At 38.6% G+C, this 27,966-nt stretch overlaps 1 protein-coding gene across 5 annotated transcripts in view; it reads right to left on the bottom strand.

The window, feature by feature from the left end:
* Positions 1 to 27,966, bottom strand: part of LOC105384052 (protein prickle-like) — a 333,604-nt gene that overhangs the window by 65,590 nt on the left and 240,048 nt on the right. For all 5 annotated transcript variants that reach the window (XM_048627919.1, XM_048627920.1, XM_048627921.1 and 2 more), the window contains 3 exons: positions 14,618 to 15,089; positions 10,856 to 10,969; positions 10,272 to 10,400 (listed from right to left, as the gene is read on the bottom strand). In XM_048627919.1, coding sequence (XP_048483876.1) covers positions 10,272 to 10,400; positions 10,856 to 10,969; positions 14,618 to 15,089 — 715 coding nt within the window. The remainder of the gene's footprint in view (positions 1 to 10,271; positions 10,401 to 10,855; positions 10,970 to 14,617; positions 15,090 to 27,966) is intronic.

Here is a 27,966-nt window from a genome sequence, read left to right as displayed (position 1 = left end):
AAACAATAAATTTTCACGGTAAAATAGAAACAGGTGGTGGAAATTCAGGTAACAATATTATGATAGGTTCAACACAATGTTTTCATGTAGGTACTAGTGGTTCTAACTACGTATACCAAATATGTAAGTAAGTACATTCCTATGAATGGAGTATAACATAGTAAGCTTAGAAACACTGGTGTTCAATATCTTTCACAGGCCAACTTCAGGACTTCAGGTGCTATGGAAATGGCCAACCACTCGTTAACCAACTGTTTTTATTATTAAAATAATATAAATATTACGGTTCTACCTTTTTTGGCCTAAGATTTATTTGCCTAATCTCGTATTGCATAGTAACGTTTGGTCAAAGTCTCGTTACGCCGAAAATCGTATGGCATAAATCTCGTTTAGTAAAAAGTTATTTCGCATAACATTGTTTAGCCTAATAATGGTATGGCCAAATCTTGAATAGCCTAATAATGCTATGGCATAGGTTTATTAGGTTTATACAAAGTAATAATATTCGTTTGGCTTTAACTTTGACGGAGCGTCTCCCTACATAGCGCAAACTGTTGCCTTGTATGGTTTCCGCTGTTTGGAAAACGCTCCGCTCCGCTCCGCTCCGCTTCGCTCCGCTCCGGTTTGGTTTTGATGAACATGTGCACCTAACACGCTCCTCCTCGCTTTGCTCGTCGTCGCACCTATTTTTAGGTTTCGATCTCATGGGATTTTTTGATCATACAATATCGTGATTTTCGGGATGTAGGAGAAAAATACCACAATTTGTACATTTACTACATACTTAATGTATTATTTATTACGATAACATTACGAGAAACAAGATTATACATAGGTATAGACGAACATAAATTTGAGCAAACGAAACTTAGGTGTTTAAAGATTGTGCCTAAAGAGTTTTAGACGAAACGAGCCTTATGCCACATAAGTCTAGGCAAAGTGATGGTTCGGCCAAAAAAGTTTAGACCATACGAGTTATGCGAAATGAGTTTTGGTCAATAAAGATTATGCGAGATGAGCGGAACCCAAATATTACATAAGCATACCTAGAGTGACCTAGACGACCCTTTAATAAGTCGTTAATTAAACATTACAATTTAAATACATAAACTGAGGCGTTCGATACATAAACTTCCGTACAATTTAATTGTAAAACTTCAAACTTGGCATCGACATAAACAAACAGATTTGTTCAAACAACTGTTTCAGTAAAAGTCACTTTACAACCTGCGCCAGACAAAAGGATTCCGTGTTTTTTTCGTTCTCCGATTCACTACACTGTACTGAAATAACAATAGTATCGTTACAATGAACCTACCGAATACTCTCAATGAACTGAGTTAAAGCTATCATTCATTAAAAACCTAGAGTTAGTTAGTATAAGCATTATTAGTCTATGGTATAAGACATACAAGCTAGCCAGGCTTTACACAAAATAGTTTTTTTTCTGAATTTGAGATAAGTACAGAGAGATTTTGATACATTTTTCACAGTTCGAACAATCTCTCCCTTGTATCTAAAACGGATTAGTGACTAGGTAGTAGTAGTAGGTACCAACATAATATACTTAGATAACTGTTTCTCAATAAAGTTGTAAGAAGCTCTGTGAGCTTTCGGCTCCCAGCCAGCGCAGAGCGTAGAGGTACCGATGTACGTGACCCCCGCGCCTCGGCACAACAATACTCGGCCGCGGCGTCACTTTACAACCTCAATAATCTCCTATGCACAACGCAGCGCTACCTGGCTCTTTCCCACGGCTTCCGAAACAAAAAGACGAAAAAAACTCATTTTCACACCTTTGCGGAAAGGCTAAGATGAGTTTTTATTATGAATGTAAAAATATTATTAATGCAATAAAACTTTCTTTCGTTAGTAAGTTTTACGTGACGTGACGATGGTATTGTATTGTATGAGACAACTAGCGCCATCTAGGTGAAAGAATGTAAAGTTGTTTTGTTCAAGCTTGAAGCGCCATCTGTGCAAGAACTGGTGAACTACGACGACTGCAGTAAGCGTCGAGTGATGGGGATTCCTTTCGCCTTTGCTACGCCCGTACACCAACAGTTGCATACACATTTTAGTAGATGGCGCACTAAAAAGGTTGTGGCCGTTCATAACTTTTTCGATTATTAATTATTGTACAAACTTATGTAATTTTATAGTTAGTCTGAGTATAGAGAGTCATAGTTTTGGCTAACACATGAATAAATAGGATAAGATTCATTTAACTTTGTTGCGAACGGACGTGTTTTCGGTTGATCGTACATCGGGAAAAACCTACGTGTTATTTCTACACAAAATAAGGCAATAAAATAATAGGGACTTCATTATTACAAAAAAAGTGCAGTGATTAATTTTTCATTTTCAATTAATTATTGTTTCCCGGGCAGCGGCGGCTGTCCCGCCCGCCCCAGCAATAAATCTGCGGGATTCCAATAAACAACTCGACGCCCACGCCATCTGTCGCCGAAACACTTCATAACGAGTTGCAATAAATCACCGCAGGATGGCGTTGCTAACTTTTACAATTTATCTCCGTAGTTTCAGCGGAAGGTTGGGAATGGGAAAGTTATTGTGTTTATGACGCTACAGGTGCATGGGATTGCAGATAAAAAATTAATGAATCAACCTAGCAGTACCTAGCTGTAGGTACTTTATGTATCCTGCATTGTACAACAGCGTAGGAATAACGTAGTTCTGCATTCTAGGTACTGGGTATTGGGAGGTAGGTTCTAAAAAAAGCATTTTAGCATGTAAACGGCGAAGGTCTAATACTTTTCAAGTAATTAAAGTAATTAAATGATGCATATTTTATTATTTTACTCCATTACTTTAGGTAGGGATAAGAGTTTATTAAAAATTAGGTACAGAATAAATAGGTAAGTAACTAATAGAAAGTAGGTAAGTACAATTTAACATGTATAATACGATGGGTACACTACATAATTCCGAATTACTTTTTTACGAATATGAAAATAACGATTTTTTAAATTTCGAATTTCATAGTTCCGAATAATTCACAATCCCGAATTTTAAGTTTCCGAATAACGAAAATCACGAATAGTTTATAAACGAAATTTCAAACAACACATTTATTAAAATGACGAAAGTCAATTTTCCGAATATTATTATTTCGATGTTTCAAAAGTACGATTTTTATTATATCGAATTATTTAAATTACGAATCCCGAAGTTTTAATATTCCGAAAATAAAAATTCCCGAATGTTTCTTAGTTAACAAGAAATGGTTATCTATTATGAATAATGCAGCATAATGCGTATAAAAACCATATTTTTTAAGCTATATCATGTGAAACGCTCCGCTCAGCTTCGCTGCGCTCCGCTTTGTTTTTCGATATCTATGTGCACCTAACACGCTCCTCCTCGCTTTGCTCGTCGTCGCACCTATCTTTAGGTTTAGGTCCTAAGGTTTTTAAGTTTAAACACCATAAAAATCCTAGCAATTGTTTTGCTCTATATTTGAAACGCTCCGCTCCGCTTCGCTGCGCTCCGCTTTGTTTTTCGATATCTATGTGCACCTAACACGCTCCTCCTCGCTTTGCTCGTCGTCGCACCTATCTTTAGGTTTAGGTCCTAAGGTTTTTAAGTTTAAACACCATAAAAATCCTAACAATTGTTTTGCTCTATATTTGAAACGCTCCGCTCCGCTTCGCTGCGCTCCGCTTTGTTTTTCGATATCTATGTGCACCTAACACGCTCCTCCTCGCTTTGCTCGTCGTCGCACCTATCTTTTGGTTTTGGTTCTAAAGTTTTAAAGACGTTTATGTTTTTTTGTCAAAATCACGAATTATCATATTTCCGATCGGGATTTGACTTTTTCGTGATTATAATAAATCGGTATTTTATTTTTCGTATATTAAAGTAATCGTATTTTTTAACATTCGTATATTTAACAATCGTAATAACAATATTCGTGATTATAATATTCGAAATTATAATTTTCGTGATTATTATAATTCGGTATTTTAAAAAATCGGTATTGCGATATTTCGTAAATTACATATTCGGGGTTATCAAATTCGGAAAAAAGTTTTTCGGAATATTTGGGTGTTCCCATAATACGATACAAAAGCACTCACTAAGTTTCGGTAAATAACAATAGGGTGAGAGAGATTTAATGGCCATTCCCGAGACCACACGTGGCGCGACACTGTCTCTGGGAATGTATGTCTTGTGTTTGTGGCCGGTGATGCACGCCTTCACCCTATTTCAGCAGCACCTATGTTACATTATGTTGGTGTTTAGGCTGTAGCTAATATTGTATTATAGTCGTTTATGTTGCTATAAGTAGATATGTTTAATAAGGGTATTTTATAGTAGTTGTCTAGTCGACAATTTTAAAGATTACGCTAGTTATACCCTACCTAATGTAATATTTAAAGTAATATTTAAATGTAATATTTACCCTCCAATATAATCCGTAGACGCTATAAAATTACTAATAAGTACCAAAACTTTTAATTATTAACATTTGAATTTGGGCACTTGACTTGAAGTGGATCTCTGCCACCCCTTCTAGTAAACAGCGATCAAATCTCGCGACTGAAAATAGTCATAAAATTTTGCTTGGGTCCTTAAAACCACTCACCCACCCGGCCCGGAGTGCCGTGGCAGCATTTTAGTGTTCTTAGCGGGGGCGAGTTTCCATTATGCTAACTATAAAATTATGGCCTAGTATGGTACTATCTAGTTTGGAGTCCGATTGCCTTGTTTGAGATTGTAAACAATAACATAATTATAAATAACAATGTAGGAAGCCTAAGTTTAGTTAGACGTGTCTATTTGTCTAATAAAACCTTTGTAAAAACGACGAAATACATAAGCAGCATACATAAGCACTTTTCCTCGTAAATAAATCCTATGTTTTTTTTGAGGAGGAATAAAAATATATCACAAAACTATGGAAACATACCAAAAATCAGTTTATAAATCTGCGAGTGTCGACCGCGGCGGCCGCACTCGACAATTAGAAGAAGGAGCGGTTTCCGCCGCATTACCCGGTAATTACCCGGGCAGAGGAGTGGAGGGGGGGAGGGGAGGGGGTGCAATTTCACGGCAGATGCCCTGAGGAGACGGGACCTCTTGAGTTCGACAGTAACTTTCATTATGAGTACTTCGTATTCTTCAGTGATAAACTAATAACTTAACTGGAGAATATAGAAACAAAACATACGATAGGCGACAGACCTAAAAACAATTTTTTTCCAAGTAGCCAATTAAACACTATTATTATTATTATTAATTAATAAAGCATCTTCTATCAATGCTGTCCTCTGTTTGTTTTATTCCTCAGCCATAGAAAATGATAAGTAAATGAGAACATGGGACTCTAAAATGATCGAAACTTCATTGCCAAAGTCTAAATTATACCTACTAGGTTTTAAAAATACCATACAAATGAAAGAGATAGGTAAATAATAAGAATTACATATTAGGAGAAGCCAAAGAAAATATTCCGCGCATGAAACTGAAATAAAAATCTCAGTCACAACGTGACTTTTATAAAATACGGGACTGAAAATGAAAAGCCATCTTGTGAAACCTTTGTGTGTTTCAGGAAGACTATCTCTACCCTATAAAAGTTTACTACCGATATTTTTAGATAACATCTAGGTGCCTACATAAATAAATTATTGCACATGCACGGAAGACATACACTAGGAAGACCTCTAGTAGCTATGAAAAGCATTAAGTCCACCCTTTGTACACTTATGTTTATATTTGTGCAATAAAGGATTAAATAAATAATGAAATAAAAATACAATAAAAAAGTGAATTTGATATTAATTCAGATTTTGTTACTGTACTAAGAACCCTTAGCATGAATTTTCATCGTGAACGTGAAGTAAAATTAATCGATGAATTTTGTAGGAAAATTTTAGTTCTGCTACCGACCGCCAGGGGCGCTGTTCATATTTTCATACAAAATTACTCGATGAATCTTACTTCACGTTCATGATGAAAATTCATGCTAAGGTGTCTGTACTCGGCTATGATTTCCTGAAACGCACAGTGGTGTCATCTGTCCGCGCGCCGCGCTCAACTTCAATGAACGAGGTGCTTCTCTGAATTCTGATTTCCTTCGCCTGAAACTTGTGTCTGCCACGGAAACACGGGCTAGGGCTGGGAGCTTTCATCATATTATATACTGTTATAACAATATTAATACTATGATTCTTAAATAATATCACGTATTCATCACCTTTACAGAATCGCATAATATATTTACACCAATTACTATTCCGGCGATAGAAATTCGGGAAAATAACACTTCGGTGAACGCCCATTACAGTTATATATAAAACCAGATAATTATGTACTCACTTTTTAGTCAAAGGGAACTTAAATTCTTTAATAGCAGATAGTGTGCCCCTACAGTTCTAGAATATAGAAAACAAAGCGCCCTAGTCCTTGAGTTTTTAAATGGCACCAACCCTTTGAAAGACCCCTCGATACTTAATTTTAATCGATACATTCTATAGCTGTTGAAGATCTACCCCAGCTCTAGGTACTACTCGTAGTACCCACAAGTACGTGCCCGGTGGACGATAGTTAAACGAGTTAGACGGAGAAGTTGGTAAGTTGCCGACGGCGACGTTCTAGAATATTCCTTTTGAGCTAAACTATCTGAAATTCTGTCGCTAGGTGCACTGGGAATTATTCAGCTACACGATTCTGTAAAAAATTTGTAGATCGTAGGCTTATCGTTGAGTCGGGTAAATTTCAATGTCAAAATATTTGAAAATCTCATGTTTTGTCATTAAAACGTTAACGAACCTGTCTACAAGCCATCGAGCAACGCATTTTATGTATGTGAATAGTTCAGATTTACAGTATGCGAGCATCATAGATACGTTAAAACAAGGATACACCTCTAGATATAAGTTATCCCCTTGCAAATAAAATATGAAGAAAAAACGCTGAACATTGCGAAAAGAAAACAATGATAATTGAGTTCTTAAACTTCTTAATTACTCTAAGGAGAGATCAAATTAAATGGAATCATTAAGGACTGCACTCACAGGGTTCCATTTGCTTTTATAAAACTTCTAGCTTGTTTAGTGCCAATTTCACCATTCTCGGTTATCTAACCGACAGGGATTGATTTATAAATTAAACGTCATCTCCATATAAAATTCATGACATATGTGTCAAAAGTTAACCATTAACGGTTATGCTCTAACAGAGAATGGTGAAATTGGCACTTAAAGTACTATATGTAGTATATAGGATAACACATACATACAGGCTGTACTTTTATCAGTGACATATACCTACCCGTTGGCAGATGAATTAATCCATATTACTACTCGTATCTATTCGGCCATAATACTGAGCAACTTATATGGTACCAACGCTGAAATTTGAAATGTTCTGTTTGAGTAGGTGTTAACTACCTACCTACAATAAAAATCCTACTTGTTTTCTTTCAAAGCTTATTTTCACTATTTTAATAGTTCAATTCAACGAGTTAGTTGCCTTTAGGAAATTCGTTGAAGTTTAACTTCTATTATCTACAAAATCTAAAAGGAACTGAACCTTTTTATTAAATTATTTATTTATCTTCAACAGCTTACTGTCTATGAACGAGGGTCTAAATCCCTAAGTTTTGCAAAGATGCTTCGAATTTTTAACGGTAATGAATACACTCAGACCAAAGTTTAATTGCAGGATTTTAATTGGAAGCGTCCGTGGAAATTAAGAATACCGCCGTTTCTACTAATTTTGAATCACAAAAGTTTTCCTTAAATGCTTTTAGGGAGGGGTCCTAGAAATAATTAAAGGTAACAGATTTTCAAGCAAAATTAACTATATTAAAATCTGTTTAAACTGCGTTACTTTTCATATAATTATTGGAGTAAAATAATAATATAAATAACTAGATAGCTCAGCAGATCGGCTGGACTATGAATGTTAAATACAATACATAACACTATTGTTTTCCTCTTATAAATATTTTTGTCTACAAATCAAACGCATATAGCCGCCAGTACCAGCCGGGTTCCGCGGTGAAAAACAAAAAATGGTTCTGTATCAATTGGAGCCGTGGAGGGGTCCGTATGATTTATGGGCTCAGGATTAAAATGTAGCGAGGGATGGATGTGGGGTGAGGACGTGGACGCGGGTGTAGCGAGTGGTTGTTCATAGGCAAAGACATGACTGCATGTTTCATGTAAATTAAATGTTATTCTAAAAAAACACATAGAAAATCGACTTTTTCAGCGTTACTTATCGAGCTTTTAGAATAACATTGAGCCTTCTTTTTTTCTAGCCAAGTTTCAAATAGGTATATCAATACCATTTAAATATTTTTTCTTATTGTAAGTATAATGTAAACCTACTACTGTAACTTTCACCGCGCCAAAGTTTTAGTCATTGAAGTATATATATAATGTAGGTACTAGTATTAGTTCAATGTAACGAGTGCGTGTAATATTGTCAAATATCGCCATTGTTTCCACAATACCCTCTCCCTAAAGCTCACCTAACTAAGATGGCGGCAGGCTGCAGATAATTCTAGCTGCATTTAGACAAATTGTCGACACAAAAAATGTCAGACACGTCTCTTTGAGATTACAGAAGAGGGTGATTCTAATTGTTTATTCTGTTTGTTTTAAATTAAGATGTCTGTGTTTAAAAATGCGAAGGACTTTAGGAGTAATTTCCTTTCTTTTATGCGTGTTTTGTTTGTTTAAGTTATAGAGGTTGGTATTTACGAAAACTTTTTATACTTACTCTTCTTATACTCAACAAGAGCGAGCGATTTTGAAAAATAACTTAGAAAATTTTGATGATGAAAAATAATTGACTTTAAAAAATATTCAATTTGTTAAAATTGTAACTTGTACGGTCAGGTGCAGATAAACCTGACCCCCCTCTCATAGTAACAATGCTTCTGAGGGGGGTCAGGTTTCTCTGCCCCTTACTGTACTTACCAGACAAAACACAGATGGTCTCATATTTGCATCTTCAGTACAAATCACACTTACCTTCAAAAGCAACCGATGCGAAGGTAAACACAAGCCAGAAGTGAACCTAAGCGAGGAGTAAACATAAGCCAGGCCAACAGGGATTGATAAAATGCAACGATGCCAAATAAAATATAAAGAAAAGAATGCGCTTAGGCTAAGTGTGCACCTGTAGCCTGAAGGGAAAACCTGGCTACACTTTTCAGGAAACTTTGCATCAAAGCTCGACTCTATGTAGTTGCATAAGAGTTGACGATGGAATAGCAGAGCTTTCACATAAAATTCGTAAAGGCTGTAACTGCGGCGGATCGAAAGTCGCAACGTACACACGGGAATCGGTATACGGGGATATTTCTTAAGATATTATTTGATTTATGATCGGATTACAGATACCATATGGCCCTTGTATATTTCCTGTATTTACAATATGCATATTATGAGTGGGAGTTAAAGCGTAAAATGAAAATATGCAATTTATTGTTATTCTTGCGCCAAATATTAGAATCAAATGAAACAACTTAATCAGGGAAACATAAAGTATTCCAGTAACGATCCTACAGGCACCCCTCAGCGGATGAAGTCACCGGCATGATACAAATGGCTGATACGTGCTTCGACAACTGGCTTAATGAAACTTGCGGATTTGTTACAATACCTACCTCTTTTCACTCCTTAACTCCTGGTCAAGTTTGACTAATTAAGAATAAGCGGAATAAAATAGAACTGGAGGTATTTGTATGATGATGGCCATTGATAACCGTTGTAACTTTCAGAGGAAGTCAAATGGACTGGACTTTTATGGACGCTTGTTAGGTAGGTATCCGAAATACTAGAGCTACTTACGCCCATCCAGGTGCCTACGCGCCCTGCAGTGCGATGTCTGATTTTACAGAATCGCAAAGCTGAACGGAATAATAATTGAGACGCGCGAGTCTTAAACGCCTAATCTTAACAGGCACTAAGACAACCGTGGTCGATTGCAGGGTTACTTATGAAACGAAGAAACAAAGACGCATGGAGTCATGGTCCCCTGGTACTTACGGCGTCGCAGGGCGCGGGCGCGTGCAGCTGCCTCGCCTGGCCGCGGCCGAGTGCCTCCCGCTTCCCCTCTGAATGAAGTAAGGAACAAGACGCATGGAGTCATGGTATCCTGGTACTCACCGCATCGCAGGGCGCGGGCGCGTGCAGCTGCCTCGCCTGGCCACAGCCCAGCGCCTCCCGCTTCCTCTGTGAATGAAGTAAGGAACAAAACGCATGGAGTCATGGACCCCTGGTACTCACCGCGTCGCAGGGCGCAGGCGCGTGCAGCTGCCTCGCCTGGCCGCGGCCCAGCGCCTCCCGCTTCCTCTGTGCGCTGAACAGCCTCAGCTCCTTGCGCTCCTCGTCGCTCAGCGAGTGGCAGTAGCGGACCTGGAAGTGACGGGGGGGTCTGCTCAGTACACGGGTATAAGATTTAAACGGGTTGGAAGAAAATTACAGTGAATAGTTTAGGCAAGTAGATCAAGATAATTTTATTGTAAAGCTTCAGCGTTCAGTTTTACAAAAGTCCCTTGATATTACTATCTCTCATGAATATTTATTTCTTTGCTCAGTAAGAGACTGAGCTTAGAGCTCCTTCGTCTTATCGTATCGGTGACAAATACAAAATCTAGACTAGATTTTATAACCCTCGTAAAAAGATTGGCCAGTCACATTAGCCCCAGTTTTTGTCTCCCCAGAGTGCGACGGACGTACCAAAGTAAGGCACAGGTGATTCGAGGAAGTCATTGTAGAAGGTAGATCATCGCGTCTAGTTTGACGCCTTCCTACTCTATGTTTCCCTAGTACCACAAACTACATAATCTGTCTTCCAGAAGGTTCCATACCTCATTATCCTGCGGGGGCAGCTGCTGCAACAGCTGCTTGAGTCGGTAGCGCTCGCCCACGCTGTTCACGTACGGAACCTTGTCTTCAGGCAGCGCAGAGAAGTACAGGTGCACCTGGAAACAGATGGAGAAGACGTTATTGTGTATAGTGTATGGTGATCTAAATCAAGAAATTTTATTGATCTAAATCACGTGATTACAGGGATCGCCATCAGCAAACAGTTGATGGGAAAAACAAACGAAAAGAGTGTTCGTTAGACGAACTGATAATACTGTTCTAAGTTCTGCGGAATTTTCAACAGATACAAAATTTACCGAGATAAAGTTTATGAGCTTTCACTGTAGATGCCTATGTATGAAATGTATGAAATGCCTATGTATTATGTAGGTACAGTCTAACTACATTTATTATAAATGATAATTGATTTCCACAGATGATCACACCTAAATAATTATCTACAAAAAGATATATTTATAACAATACGGGTATATACAGACATCAAACACCCATAAAGCACCATCTAAGTACACCATGTACAGTAAGCCCTGTATTTTGGGTAGTAACTGGTAATCAACTGAGACATATATTGTGACTAAGAGATGCCCAGCCCATAAGGGTCCATTTCAAATCTGATCACGTGCACATTTCATTACTGAGGATGGCCGGCTTAGTGCAGTGTTCTTATTAAATATGGTGTACGTTATGTGGTTAGGTAACATCGTTACTGAAATAGTTATAAAAAAGCTTTTATGTTGTTATCAAAAGTTTACACTTCCACGGTTGTATAAATATTGTATAACAGTGGGTGCTTTGTAAAAGTCCCTTTTATTATCCCTATAAGCAACAAGCACTAATAAGACAAAGGATTTTTTTTTAGTAACAAAAGAGACACAATTCTTAGATACAGTTCTTGTGCTTATACCTATGTATCTTTCATTTTCAGTAAGCGGAGCTTATATCACACGACAAAATGGGATATACTGTTATTAACTTATTAGTTATTTGATACACGCCCCGGGTCCTGTGTCTACTAGATAACTGTTTAGTTCTTATTTATGACCTCGGCAAGAGGAGGAAAAACTTATCAATTAATATTTGGCTTAGAGTTGTTGTGAGCTCGTAAATTTTAGTGCTCCGTAGATTTATTCCGCTGGTGCCGTGTTTGTTGTGAGTTTTATTTTGCCAATAAATACCGTGAAGGACGCCGATCTCTTATTTAATTAATGTATTCATAAAATAACTGTAGGCATACCAATATTATATACTTTTATATCCATTACACTTTTACAAAACAAATAAACACATGTACCCCATAGAGTGTCTTAAGAATATACAGGTATGTTTACTCACTAGCTACTGAACGTATTCTATAGCATTGTGCTTTGGTACGATTTTAAAATATCTTATGTCCTTTATCCGTTAATTTTAAAATCCTCTGACATGTATACAAATTGACTGATACACACGTCAAACTTATGACATTTCTCTATTTTTACTGCGGGTTAAACATATTATTATTATTATTCATAAAATTTCGATGCTAGACTAATATTTTAACAAATAAAGCGGTGCTAACAAATCCCCGGCTAGAATTTACTTCAGCAGTTCACGCCATTTGCCACTTATTAAAGTTAACATTGCCCATGGTCTACGGTGGCTATACAGGATGGAGTAAATTAACGTTATAGCCACAGAGAAAAAAAAGCACTAGGTATAACCTACTATTACATTAGTACAATTGTTTGTTCAGGAATTTTATGTTATAAGGTAAGAAAATAAGGCAACTTCACATAACTTTTTTACCATGATGATTAGCCAAACCAACCTTTCAACTAATCTTTCTTAACCTTTACACCCTATTCGTGAGGCTAGTTTTCGTATAGCGTGTGAACAAGTTTTAAATTTGGGTGTAAGTATTACTGAGGCGTAGTCAGGAGTAAGTTACGATCACTGCTTGGAAAATTATACCTTACACTGCTACTGTGGTGTATTTTCCTTAACCTCTCTGAATATTACAAAAGAAACAAGCTTGAAAAACAAAAGCAAACAGTACAATGTTTTTAACCATTTCGAAATCATTATTTTCTTTTATTTATTCTTGTTGAAACCTCATTTGTCATCTTCCTCCGTGCAGGTCGTTACGTCTTAAACCAAGAGTCAGTGGAGCAACAAATTAAACCATCTCCTTAGGGCGCTACCCTCCTAGTACATTTTCTGGACGACTTTCGTTTTCTTAATGTTGATTTTATTTCAGAATAAGGTTTTGTGGCGTCGTCACGGTAATTAGGTTTTTCGGATTGCTCTTTTAGTTGAAATAGTCAAAAGTAACAAAGTTGCAAAGTAAATAATATATACATAGTATACGAAAACCACTGGTTTTCTTTTGAACTTTTGGTAAATCAAGCTATAAACTGTGCCAAGCAATAGTGTTTATTGCCGACACTATTGCTGGTCTAATGTTTGTTTTGAAAGGATTAGCCAGTTGGATTAGAGTAGTCGTATAAGTTGTCACCAGGGAAAGCCAGACGTATACTTAACTATATAATCTTCAGTTGATACGTCAATTTGGGAGGCTCCTTTCGTGCACCTCAAGGACTTTTCATGCACCCTGAATTCCATCCTTCTTAATGCCATGTATTCCGCATTCTTTTATCAAACTCCTAACCGTCTCACGGCACATCTCATGATCACATCTTCGGTCTGTCAGTCTGTCGCTCCGTCCGTCATTATTTGCGCATTACACCTGTATTATGTGTCATTAGCTAAATGACACGGTTTTTGTAACAGATCGCTGCGATACAGGGTATAACTCGTTTCGTTTCTCCGTAGTCGGGTAAATGGCTCTCAGTGGTCGCACGTAATTCTCTGTGCCAGTTCTGAGCTTCAAATGTATTTGGGTTAATTCGTTTGGTGCCTAATTGAGATAGGTATTGTTCGTGTTAATGGCTACAAAAAATATTTACTCGTTCTTTTTAATCTACGTCGTGATTCTATTTGTTAAAAGCAGTATGCCAAGCTATTTGTACGTTCTACACAGCCTCCACCGAAGTCTAAATAACCAGCAGAATGTACGCGAAATGCTTTTCCTCAATATTTAAACAAAACAGTAGAACAAATGTGTGTGGGAGGGGACAATAGGCGAGGCATTGTGTCGGCCCCGGCAGTATCGGCACATTCTGGAGGGTTACTCTACCTATACTGACGAAAAACTAACGCGTGCAATCGGTATGTTTAATACAACGAGATATAGTCGGGGCTTGCGCAGCACCACTTTGTTTTTTGTCATATAGAGTGACCCCTCTGTGGTCTGCAAAAAGCTTTGCCGCGAAAATGCAGGCTTTGAATAGCGTCTGTGGTTTGAAAGCCATTGTGCGACGGACCTGCACTTTCGATTTGGTTCTTAAAATATAATGCTCAGACATTTTCGAGGAATTTATGCTGTACATTATTTTATGTAGCCTTTATGACTATAATTTTACGTACTTATTTCATCGAGGCTGAATTAAGTCACACATTGTCGCTGACGGTTGCAACCTGTTGCTTCAGTTGATACTTATTTACTCATAAAGAATTGAACTATTCCACTTATTTACTGAAACCTTAAAGCTTTTAAAGACTGTAATGTATAGTGTACATATCCTCGTAGTTTTCATTCAATATATACTGTAACTATAGACTGTTGGCTTTTAAAGACTGTACATAGCCTCGTAGCTTTCATTCAACACCTACTGTAACTACAAACACTTTAATCAAAAACCCACCTGTTCAGGCCTCAATCCGGGCGGCACCCACGTGTACTCTTCAAGCGCGCAGCCCGAGTCGTCGTCGCTCTGGGAGTGTCGGTGGGGGTCCCCCGGCTTCACCAGCAGGCGCTCGGCATGCTCCAGCAGCCCCCGGAACTTGCCCCCGGGCAGGGAGGGGTGCGGGGAGAGAGCGGGGTGCGGGGAGAGAGCCGGATGTGGTGACAGAGCTGGGTGCGGTGACAGAGACATGGCTGATTGCGGCGACTGCGGGTAACTCGGCGAATGCTGACTGCTCTGAGGGTAGTCTCTTCGCTGGTAGCTGTATAGGTGTGGTGAGCTGGACTGGCTGGGCTGCGGCGAGGCGGGGTAGGGCGGCCGCGGGGGTGCGGGGGACGCGGGGGCAGGCGGCGGGGGCGAGGCCGGGGGGTGCTCCGCGAGGGGAGGGGGCGACGAGCTGGTCGGAGACACCACGCAGTTGCGGCAGACGGGCCTGGAAGCAGAGAAAGAGTTGGTTAGGGATTTTCTGAGATGATAATTTTAGAGTTATCAGTGTGGGTTGGTAGGTTATTAACATTTGTGGTAATATTTTAAATTCATTGAACTGTACCTAGTCAATAGTAATTTAAATCTAGAGTACCATAACGAGTATAGATATGGTATATACGAGTTGTAGATGGATAACTACTTATTATTATTATTATACTTTGTTAAACTGTTGGATCGATATTATTTTGTAAACGAACTTTCATTGAGGCTCCGCGTTGATGTCTTTTGCTCCTAACACTCAATTAGTGAAAAACACTATTATTATTTGAAATCGGCGGGAAATAAGTGTCAGCTATGGTTTATTATTTCTTATTTCTGAAATTGTCTATGAAATACCAGCCTAAACTAAAATAATGATATAGGTTAAGGTGCGATAGGTGAACAGTTTCTAGTTGAGTCTTGTATTTTCTGTTTAATCGGAATATTGGAATGCGATCTATCAGCACTCTGCATAATTCATTCAATGATGCAAGAATGGAAAGATACATATCTTGCTAAAAGAAAGTAACGTAAATGGTTTGTAATCTTCGAACTCCAAATGAAATAAGTTATATTTATCGCTTCCGTAAATCGCAGATTCGACCAGATTGGTATCTAAAAATAAAGCTTTCTCTTTAACTGCCAAATAACGATGTTCTATTTAAGATGTAGGTCTAAATGCAAGACCGGTATCTTATCTTTGTTTTTATTTAATAGTTCGACATGGATAACGATTGGATTGTAAATGTGACAGATAACACATAACGTTACAAGTAATTCCTACATACACCAATCACTTGGTAGACAACAATGCCAAGCACAGAATTCCGCAAGGTTCCTTTTGTGGCCCCGCTATATCTAAATTGTTATCTGTCATTCTCCGATGATCAATAGTCACTAATTCACTGACAGATCGCCCTCATCATCATTAGCCGGTATACTGGAGAACACATAAACCTTAGTACCTGAATCATAAGGGAGTTAATTGAACATGTGTCTTTTGACAGTGGTTTAGAGAGGTACCCATAGATCGATGTCACGGCGCCGACATCAAAGGAAGGTCTTGTCTAGATCCGTATCTGATCTATGAAGATTATTGATTGTAATTACGATGGCAGTAGGAGATACGGCGTGTGGCGGGATGCTGACGATAACCTTTATTTAGGAATTTAGTCTAATTGATGGGAAGATAGTTTAAGGTATATGTAAAGATATTAAATTAGTCTTTATTTTTAATTTGCTACCTACCAGCAAGTATCAAAACTGATTAAGTACTTATACCTACATAACATATAAAATTATATTGCGAGATTTATTAAGTGTTTTTAAGGTTCAATCAAAAAACTTCGCTACTACTTGCACAGGAATTTCATAGTTATACATTTTCTTTTCTTCCCAACTGCTACATTAAAACCTGTCGTAGAGTGATTCGTAATTTTCAAGAAGACACTGATCAATTATTTCATCAGTGCATCGAAACGTCGATTAATGACGGAAGGATTAATTGATATCGGCCAGCATTGTGCGATTGTACGGGCGGGCGAGGGGGCAAACATGGCGGCACCTTGTGACCACTTTCACATTGAACTAACTAGCTTTATTGGAGCTTAATGAAAGATATGTAGGGCTAATTCACAAAGACTTAAGTATGAAATACAGGGTCCACTTCTATTGAGAGAACGAGCCACTTTATCCAGCACATTTCTTACCGCTAAACACAAATAATAATACATTATGTTCTAAGGATTGCTGCAATACAAATGTAAATTAGGTGTGAAGCAGAAACAGGTCGAAAACAAACGTAATCAGCATATTATCTGCAGAACGACCAACACTTTGTCAATAAACTGTTGAGTGGAAAAGTTGTTTAGAAATCAAGGCGATGGCGGAACTAGCTCGTAGGCAAATTGCTCGAGCTCGTTATCTAGCTAGCGAGGGAAGGACAGCTGTAGAGTGAGCCACAAGGTGCACTTGTCTTGGTTTGTCACCATGGTGAGAGGATTAGCCGGTAATAACAGCTGATACGATAAAGGTGCCTTTGGTGCACCCGACAAGTTACAACTAGATGTTCACTAGATTTGCTTCTAAAAAATGAAAGGTAATTTAACGTAGTTCCCCCTGTCTGTCTTATCCAGGGCTGTCTTATCTTTCCAACCTCTATATGCTTAACATCAAGTTAGCCATGCCCATTGCCCATCCCTAATTTTGACATAAATCGGGGCATGTGGCACTATCTACTATAAAGATCACCAGACACCAGACTTCTAACACCAGAAAGTAAAACTATAAAGGTAAATAACACTTCCAGTAAACAGTATCTCGCTTTCGTCGCTGCAATCTGTCGCCGGAATAATTACTGCGATAATCTACGTGAGGTATTTAGCGCGAACTTGTAGGAGGTACTTTCTTCAATTAATACCAAGTGGGGTAAAGTATGGGTGGAGAGCTGGGTTTATGCAGCTAGTTACTGCGGAGACAAATTAACGCGGTTGTCGTCGTTATTATGTACTCTATGCTGTCACAGTACTCGTAGTTACCGTAGGGACAAATAAAATAGGTTTTGATAGAAAGCTGTGTATAAGAATAAATGTTTGCATTTTGTGCACACATACATACATATGCTCATGACTGTAGGGGTATCTAATCAGAGGTGATACGCAAGTGAGCCACCCGCTTTTCGCCGTACATTTGTACTCACGTCACGAGCCGCATTGCCCATGTGTGATATTGTGGTACATCCTTTCAGCATAGAGTATATTCCCTATAGGTACTTTAGCAGACCTTAACATGGTTCAGTGGATCTCCTAAGACACATGATGTAAGCTAATCCGTTAATAACCCTCTTACCCTATTCTTTAACCCTCAACTGCCGTCGCGGAGTGCTCACCGCCGTGTGCTATCTGCGGTCTGTGAGACCATCGCCAGAGATCCGCCGATACGATCCAACCACCGTACGACCAACTATCCACTCACGTTTACAACTACGCACTAAAAATGTACCGATCAGCTTCGGAACAATAGTAGAAGTGACAATAATTGCGAGTTGTGAAATTATTTTCCACAAACCAAAGGATAAAACCGCCTTAAGCGAAGTCTATTCTGCAATTAACACGGTTGAATACATAATAATACGTAGGTTACGTAGATATTGATGGATATGTTGCTATTTGATTTAAAACCCACGATCTACCAAAAACAATTCTAAGCCTTTAAGTCCTAGGCCTTCAAGCTAACCTCTCCTTAGGCTACCTGAATCCATGTACAAGAACAGTTTTCCAGTCCACTTGTCACTTCTTCTTAACCCTCCATTGTCCGATCGCCGAGATAACATCGGTCCGCCATGTCGGTGATGGCTCACCGGGCCCGCGTCGCGGCGCATCGGACATGCCACTGAAGAGGCTTTTATTGATGCCACCTCGGCTGGGATGGGAGCTTTTATCTTATTTTTATTGCTTAGCTCCTTTTTAATTGTCATCTTGAAGCTTTTTGAGACTTATATGTTTAATCAGTTTTTATAAAGAAGAATATATTGTGTTACTTTATTTATGTGTAAGTTATTTCGTAATTGGGGTGAGTTATTTAAAATTATATTTCAATATAAATTTAGTTTAAAGTTGAAAAAGGTAGGTTTTTTCTACTTTTCTCAAGTAAGTAATAACGATAATGATGTAGAATAATACGATTTATATGCAGAGGCTCCCAACCTAGTATCGTTACATCACACAAATAACGTTATAAGACAATAAAATTCCAATAAACTTTATCTTTATGTCTGACGAAATTCATTTTACCGTTTTACAATAAAATAAAATCTTTTATAATTAGTACTTGCATAGTAAAAGTTAATTAATGATAAGTCGTGGGATATAAAAAAGCCATCAAAAATATAGCTTGATGGTATTTATGGCCCATAGGGTTTTAGGAAGGGTTACTATCAGTGTTAAATTTAGGAAATGGTATATTTGATTGATTTTAGTATTCAAATAATTTGTACGGAAACATAGCTTCCTTCCAAGGTTCTAATTATTTATGTAACCTATGTACTATAAGGTAGCTATGTGCATGGAACTGCATCCCAAAAAATCTGCAATTCTGCTATTGTTACCATAAAAACATGTTTGTTTACATTCTCCGGTACTTGCTATAACTCAATTACATCACAGGTGCATTCCGACACCTTTCAACCTGCTCGTGCGTTCAGATACTATAATATAAATAATTCATGGCCACTAATTAGTATGCCTGGAAGGTGCATTATCATAAGTAATGCTACGTTTCGGTTGCTGTTTCTGCTACCATACAGTTGCAGCATGTTTACAAGTCAGTCTTCTGGGAACGTAATTTCTGTAATTTCTTCTTGTAATTTCAATGCTGTTTTAGCGAACTAGGTCTTGCCGGCGAGGTTCGTCTCCCCTTGAAAGGTTTTCTGTGGAAATCCTGGGATAAAACGGGTCGTCTGTAAAATTTGTGAGCATCCCAAATAACCCTTTCATTAATAATTTATTTACGTCGAAGTTACAGAACAGTAAGTCAATTAAATAGTAGTAGGTACTTGTCGATTTTAATTTACTCTTACATTTGATTGAACAGAAATACCTATCTAACATAATTATATGTATTTGGTAACACAAAATTTAGCTTGAGTGACGGGTAACATATATTTTCGCCGTTTTCCCATGTTTCCCGGAAAGCCGCCTGGTCACGCGCGACCGCCACACGGCTGCGGGAAGTGGCCTAAGACTGATGTCCGCCGTGGTTATTTAATAACACCCTGTGCATAGATCGGGACACACGATGTGATGATATAGAATTATTATGTATTTAGAAATAAAATGTTAATAACAGCGTTTCTGAATCGCTCCTATTTAGCAGAGACTATGAGAAATTATTTTTTGAATATGTAGTAGTATTAATATAAATGATGATTCTATGATTATTGTAGTTATTATTTGCAAAACGGCCTTGAAAACACTGGGTTATATCATTATATCCTTCACGGGTCGTTAAAGTTCATAAACTTTGGTCGCATAAACATATTTTAGATTACAGTAAAGTCTACAGCTAGTTTCACATAGAAAACAAACACTACAAATAGGAACACATTCAATTCGACATTCTCAGGACAATAATAACTGTAAAGATGAGACTAAGTAGCCTCATTTTATTTAGTAACGTTTGTTTTCATTGTTCGATACAGTATAATTGTATGAAACGAAAGCTCAGCAACACCTGTTCTAGGCACTAATAGTGTGGACCTATAAAAACCATTATTATTGCTTTTTGTGTGTAGCAAGGAAAGTACCAAATAATGGTTTGAGAAAACTTTACTGAGTCTTATGTATTAATCTCATTTGATATGTAATTTTATGTGCTTAGTATGCTGTCTCTTGCCAAGAACTAAATAAAGTAACCTCTACATAATTTCATATTTCATTGCATTGCACCATTGAAGCACCCGTTATATACAAAATCATAAAATATAAGAAAAACTAATTATTTAAAGAAATGAACCTGAACGAATCGGTTTTAATTGGAAACTATTTTCTAACTGAAGTTAATGAGATGATGATGACAAGCAACTCGGAACATTCAAGTTTATGGAAACTATTCTAATTTAATCGTTGGAGGATGCATTCCTTCACCCGTACCTACTCAATAGCATCATATGTGAATAGTTTAATAAATTGAGATGGTCGAAACCTGGAGCAATTATAATAAAATCACCTTCAACTATTTCTACATTAAGTTGGTAAAGGTGCCGCCGCAGCACGGGGCCGGGGTAAGTATAAATATTACGTAAAGTTGTGGCCGCGTGTTGTAAATATAGTTTATAATGGCAGTAAATTGGGCGTTTATTGCCCGCGGCGTTTACGACGCTAACGAAGCGATTCTTCGCGATCGGGACGCACGTGTACGCGAGTCAGGGAACCAGAGGACACCACTCAATACGTTTTGAATATGCAAAAAAAATTAAGTACTGTTATTAATTATGTTTTCATTACTTTTATACTTTTGTTTAATCCATACTAAATTATAAACTTGTGATTGTTAGCCATATTAGACCAAATGTGAAATAGCAATCATTTGGGCATTTGATGTTAGTTCTCACTTTACAAATTAAGTAGGTATGTAATATTAAGGGTCTGTTCCACAATGTCTGGTTAGTGGCTACCTGACGGATAAAATACATGCTGTCACTTTCTGTTATTATTTTTTAGACAGTGACAGCATGTATTTTATCCGACAGGTAGCGACTAACCAGACATTGTGGAACAGGGGCTAAGTGTAATAAAATAAACGAAATTTAAAAAATACTTAATCTTTCGAAATGTTCTCTAATATGTTTACGTACTGAATGAGTCACAGGATCCCGCGTTTATCTTATTTCTTTATCAAATTTCATGAAACAAAAGAAAGCTGTCTTGTTCTAGATTTATGCAGTGATAAACTATAATTTAAGTTCTTGCACTTACTAGTAGCAGCCTCAGTGTGGAGCTTGTGTGACATTAATGCACTTAAATACAAGTATTGTATGTGTATGCGTATATATGCCATGTAGAGAGTTCATTCAAAATTCTATGTCAACATTAAAAGACGGCCTAAATGATAATGATCTGACAAACCAATTGTATCGAAATAGTTTTCAATATTCTCAATATCCCGTAAACGATGTTGTTACTATTCAATAAAAAGATAAACTAAAAGATGTCAACCTGGATAGTTTATTTTACCACTTTACATTAGAATGTGTCAGGCTCACACCGTCTCATCCCATTATGTCACATTTTACGAGATAAAAGATCATGATCACTTACTTAACGATGCGGTAGTCGACGCGGATAAAATGTTTTCTGTATAAATAAAATATTAGGTTTTATTACTTTGTTTCTGAATTCGTATATAATTTACAAAGCCGTTAAGTTTAAACGGGCCATCCTCAAAATAGTTATAATAATTACGTGCATTGGTATTTTAAAATAAACGAAGTGATTGTTATGATAATAATGTATAAAAAATAAGATAAATAATCCAATCCAGGATAACAACCACAAATAGTTATGTGGTATTGAAAATACTGGCTTTTAGATTTAATCGGCTTTTATTCAGTTTTTTATTAAAATTAATCCAAATAATACACGTCTTTCGTCTTTCACTCTTCTTCCTTTTTCTCACACTCTGTCATTCCTCACCATAGACACTTCCTCTGAGTTCCAAACCCCACACTCGGCCATCCTGCATTCAGTCTGCCCTCAGACTGGTTAGTCTGCTCTACCGAAGTCCAAATCACAATATAAAATATAACACTGATACCTACATCCTACACCTGACTTCATCCATACCTCCACTTGCATTCATTGGCTCTATACAAAACAACATAAACTTAGGTACATCTTAAACAATATTTACACTTTAACATTTTAAAACATCATAAACTTCAAACATCTTAGTAACCTTCTAAATAACTTTAACTTGAATTAAACAAAATAAACAAAACAACATCTTTTCATCATACCCCAGTACATAATGACATCGTAGGTAAATCATAAAATAAAAAAAAATATATTCACATCAAATCTCCATCTGTACCAAAAAATGCTTCATTAAACATAATTAACCATCAGGCCATGGTTGCATTCTCTTGATGAACATCATCTTTTTTCTTGTTTTTCTGCTCTTTCTGCATAATAGCTGTAACATCTTTCTCTTAGCAGAGTGGCCATCATCATGAGCTCTCTTAATGATTTCCATCTCTACACTTCTTGGTATCACCAATTGCTTCTTCATGCCCTTGTACAATAGCCCATTGCTCATGGTATAATCTTGATATTCTTTCTCGTTTAACATCTCTATAATTACCTTGAGACTCTCATATTCTGCTTGCATTCTTCTTATTCTTCTTTGACATTCTAAAATTATGCCATTAGTTGGGTTAAATCTTAGTTCACCTGTAAGCTGCATTCTGCTGCCACTGCGGTGTTCAACTTTTGGTTCTGGCAACTGTTTCACTGCTTCAGTTTTGTCTAGTGAGGGTCTGACCTCTCCATCTTCAATCATTGATCCATCCTTCAAAATGTGATCTAATTCCGCGTTAGCCTCCTTCACTTTCTCTCGTTCATGGGATTGCACCATGCCCTCCGCCTTTTGTTTCACTTCCTTGTCCACCTCATACGCTATATTGGTAGGTATTGGCTCATTTGCAATAATACAGGGCAAATTAGCCCACCAATCTTCGTAGGTTGGCAACAAAATCACCTTACCGTCATTTAAAACACACGTTACATTTTTTAGAAAAGGATTGCCTAAAATCATCGAGTGTGGTACGTCCTTAGTGTCCATAATTACAAAACTACTGTCCTTATATTCTCGTCCATTCACCATTACATTTAATAAGCATTGTCCGACTGATTTCACTTGCGAACCAAGTCCTGTGTATATCTTATTGTCGTCGAAACACTCTGGTGAACCGATCTGCTGGTACAAGTCCGAAGAAATCAAGTTGGCGTCACTTCCGGAATCAATCAGAGCATTCACTTCTTTTCCGCGTATTTCCACCACTGTTGTGTGTCTTTTAACATCCTCATTATCCTTCTTTTCGTCTTTAATCGTCTTATTTTCCATAATTTCGGCACTCTTCATTGACATGATTGTTTGTTGTTGTTGTTGACATTGACATCTTTCACCTTTTTCGTTCACACCTTCATTGAGTGAATCAACGATGCACAACGTTTGACGTGATGTCGTCGGCTGTTGTTGGGAACTTCTTTCCGAACGCATTGTTGGACGAAAATTTGCATCGTTGGTTGCACCCACCGCCATTGTTGTTGATTTGCGAACCCCACTACCGCTGCGAACTTCATCGTGTTTTGGTTGTTGTCGACATTCTGATGAGATATGACCAAATGAGTTGCATTTAAAGCACTTCATCCCTCTGTTTTTATGTGGACACTCAGGGGAAATATGACTGGTTTCTCCACAACTGTAGCATTTTCTCCTGTCACTCTTTTCAGCTTCTCTAGGTCTAGGTTGCCATCTTCTGTGCTGCACTTGCGGCGTCTTCATCTTCTCTTTCACAGTTTCATATATTCTCAACTTATCTTTCAACTCACTGTAGGTTGTAGCGCCGTACAGCATAATTTTATTATTCTCCGCGTCCACTATGCCGTCGATAATGTATTGTATGGCCACACTGTCAGCTAATTCTCCTCTTTTTGCTAGCTCCTTCATCACTAGGAGGTAGTCTATACAGCTCTCTTCTTGCTGCTTCTTTCTAGCACTCATGATTTCATGAATGGCCTTCCCATCCACCGTACCTGGGAACTCCTTTAGTATCGCCGACTTCAGCGCGTCCCATGTTTTGAATGGCTTTTCAGCCCGAAGCCATAGCGCCGCCGTCCCCGTCAGTGATCTACGGGCCACCACCAGCTGTTGTAACGCAGACCATCCGAAGATCTCAGCGTTATCTTCTACGTCTTCCACCCATCGCGAGGCCACGTACATTCTGTCCTGCCCGCTGAATTTCGGCACCAGCTCCTCCGCGTAGTTCATCATGTTGGCTGAACACCCCGTCGTTGCCGCTGCTGCCGCCCCCGTCCTCGTCGTCCTCGTCGTCGTTTTCCTTGAGTCCCCACGTTCTCCGTCGTCGTACATGAGGAGTTTTTTTTTTTTGGTTTTCACCGTCGCGGCGTCGTCGTCGTCGTCGTCGTAGTGGTAGTAGTGCAATTTTTACTCGTCTTATAAAAAATTGCACCCGTCGTTTTCCCGTCTTTTTCACGGCCAATCTCCAAAAATGGCCGCTACACCGTATTTAGAATTTAGAATTTCGTCTTTAGCCAAATAAATCTTGCCAATCTGATATTTTTAGGTTTAAATCCCGGACGAGCCCCCAATTGTGGTATTGAAAATACTGGCTTTTAGATTTAATCGGCTTTTATTCAGTTTTTTATTAAAATTAATCCAAATAATACACGTCTTTCGTCTTTCACTCTTCTTCCTTTTTCTCACACTCTGTCATTCCTCACCATAGACACTTCCTCTGAGTTCCAAACCCCACAGTTATTAGAAGAAACCGTAAGTCTGAGACTCCCCAGCATAGGTAGGTACATCTAGCACGATAGATAACTGGTCGATATTAATTAGCTGACAGATCGCTCACTCATCGAGAAAGCCACGACAGTGACATCTCAATCGGACCACGCGGACATGTCGGCCGGCCGGTGACGGTTTTTTAACCGCGCGTTTAATTAGGCGGTTCAGGATGCGACCGTTATTGCGCGCGCCTGTAACTGTCGTCTGCTTAATAGTTTGTTTTTGATGCTGCAGCAAGTACGTGTTTATGTGAAATTATAGTAGAACAGTAGATTTAAAACTTTATAATATGAATCATCACGACCCATCACGTCCCCACTGCTGGGGCAGCGGCACGGGTCTTCTTCCAATGAAGGAAGGCTTTAGGCCTAGTCCACCACGCTGGCCTAATGGGGGTTGGTGGATAATAAGAATGGTATTAAGTAATTTGGCATGGGAATCAAATGTAGATCTTACTAGCGATGGCGGCACTACCTTTCTGCTTGTTTTATATAAAAACCATACAATCCTTTTTAATGCGATTTTCACTACATTTTGAAATTTTAAATTCCTAGCTGTAAGAGGTTCGAATCCATAATACATGTAAACATAAATACACTCGCGAGCAACCAAATCGACTCAAGCCTTCACGGCGCACATATACATTGATTTTCCTAAAACGATAAATGGTAAATATAAAAGTGATATGTCATTCGAAAGCTGAAGAATTAGGCTTTCAATTAAGATCAATACCATAAAAAAAAACTAAGCGCAGATTTAATGACGCATTTTAATTGCCCGTCAGTGTTAATTACCTCATTAGGAATCCACGCCTTGCGCTACCTGATCCCGCTATAAAACCTTTCCACATCCGGTGTACCTTATCAGTCGCTTGTTGCAAGTTGACCGGTACACATCTCGTTGCATTGTATTCCTTGTTTTCGCAAACCCATGGATACCACACCAGAAGAAGCTGCTCAAGTTGTTGCCTTGCTGCAACAAGGGTTAAGTCAGCGAGCAGTCGCTGCCCAGCTCCACTTGAGCCAGTCTGCTGTATCCCGAGTATACAGACGGTTCCAAGAGACTGGTGCCTTCAATCGAAGACCAAGAACTGGCCGCCACCGCTGCACTTCAGAGAGAGACGACCGCTTCATTGTCTCAACCTCGCTGCGCAATCGACACCTTACGGGCGTTGATGTGCAGCAAGAACTGAGACGTGTACGACAAGTGGCTGTCAGCGAGTGGACAGTGAGAAGACGCTTGAAGGAAGCCAACTTGACACCAAAAAGACCTGCATCAGGCCCCAAATTGACTGCAGGCCACCGACAAGCGCGTCTTCAGTTTGCTCGAGAGCATCTCGATTGGAGCATTGCGCAATGGCGGTCGGTCCTGTTTACTGATGAGTGCAGAGTGTGTCTGCATGGCAGTGACAGGAGAGGCCGGGTCTACCGGCGTCCGGGGGAACGATTTGCCCAATGTTGTTTCGCTGAAACAGTAGCATATGGCGGCGGTTCCTGCATGATGTGGGCTGGTATTTCTCTAGAGGGAAAAACCGCACTTGTTTTCGTGCCTGGAGGCGGCCGAGGAGGCGGGTTAACAGCTGATCGGTACATCACCGACATTCTACTCGGTCATGTTGTGCCCTATGCAGAATTTGTCGGTGAAGACTTCGTGCTAATGCACGACAATGCCCGCTGCCACACGGCACGAGTCAGTCGGCAGTTTCTGAGAGAGAAGGAATTGCGCACGATGGACTGGCCTGCGCTCAGTCCTGACCTGAATCCCATCGAACACTTATGGGACGAGCTCAAAAGAAGAGTTCGGGCCAGGAATCCAGTCCCTGCAAGCGTGGACGAGCTGAAGACAGCTTTATTAGAGGAGTGGGACGGCATTCCTCAGGAAACTGTCAAAAAGTTGATAAGGTCTATGAGAAACAGGCTGCAGGCTGTAATTAGGGCAAGAGGGGGCAATACAAAGTATTGATTTAAATAAATAAATTTTTATCTTAACATTTTTTGTTTAATTTGTATAATACGATACCCATACCCTTTTTTCCTAAATTCCCGTTTTTCCTACAATTGCGTTCAGACATCATTTATTTCAAAAATGATGAATGGATTTCAATAATAATGATATCAAATTAAAGCTGACATCTTAAGCTTTTAAATGACATATCATTTTTATTATTTCTATTCATAATTTTACTTGTATTAATGTATGTTTGCGCCGTCAAGGCTTGAGTCGATTTGGTTGCTCGCGAGTGTATATTATACAGGTAAGGCGGAGCACATTTACAAGGGCGATGCCTCTCAGGAATCTAGGCCGCCTAAACACTAGAAGGAAGTCCTGATAAATATTTACAAGGGCGAGCCGGCGGCTGTATGTTGTCTTGTCGATGTGTTCCGGGTTCGAGTCTCAACACATCATGTTTAAATCACACTGAAGAATACAGACTGCCCCCTTGGTGATATACATTACTGTCGTGACCATACATTATGTATTTAAGTTTTTAAGTATGTATGTAGGTATGTATGTATGAAGATAAACTTGGTAAAGAAACGAAAAGCATTATTTTACAGAAACTAGCCTATTTAAAATATGTTGAATAAGTTTAGTATATTTTTGTTGTTGGGCGGATCGTTCTTCTGTATGGCCTCAAGTAAATTTAATATTCTCGACCACTATTTGAATAAAGTTTAGTATTCTGCTCAGTCAGACGCATATTGCGTGGGAAATTCTTTAGTACCTACGTAACTACCTATAGAGATACATCTTGA

This window comes from Plutella xylostella, chromosome 19, assembly GCF_932276165.1.
Source record: "Plutella xylostella chromosome 19, ilPluXylo3.1, whole genome shotgun sequence".
Classification (NCBI taxonomy): Eukaryota; Metazoa; Arthropoda; class Insecta; order Lepidoptera; family Plutellidae; genus Plutella; species Plutella xylostella.
Note: the sequence above shows the minus strand (reverse complement) of the source record. Positions and strands in the feature narration are given on the sequence as shown.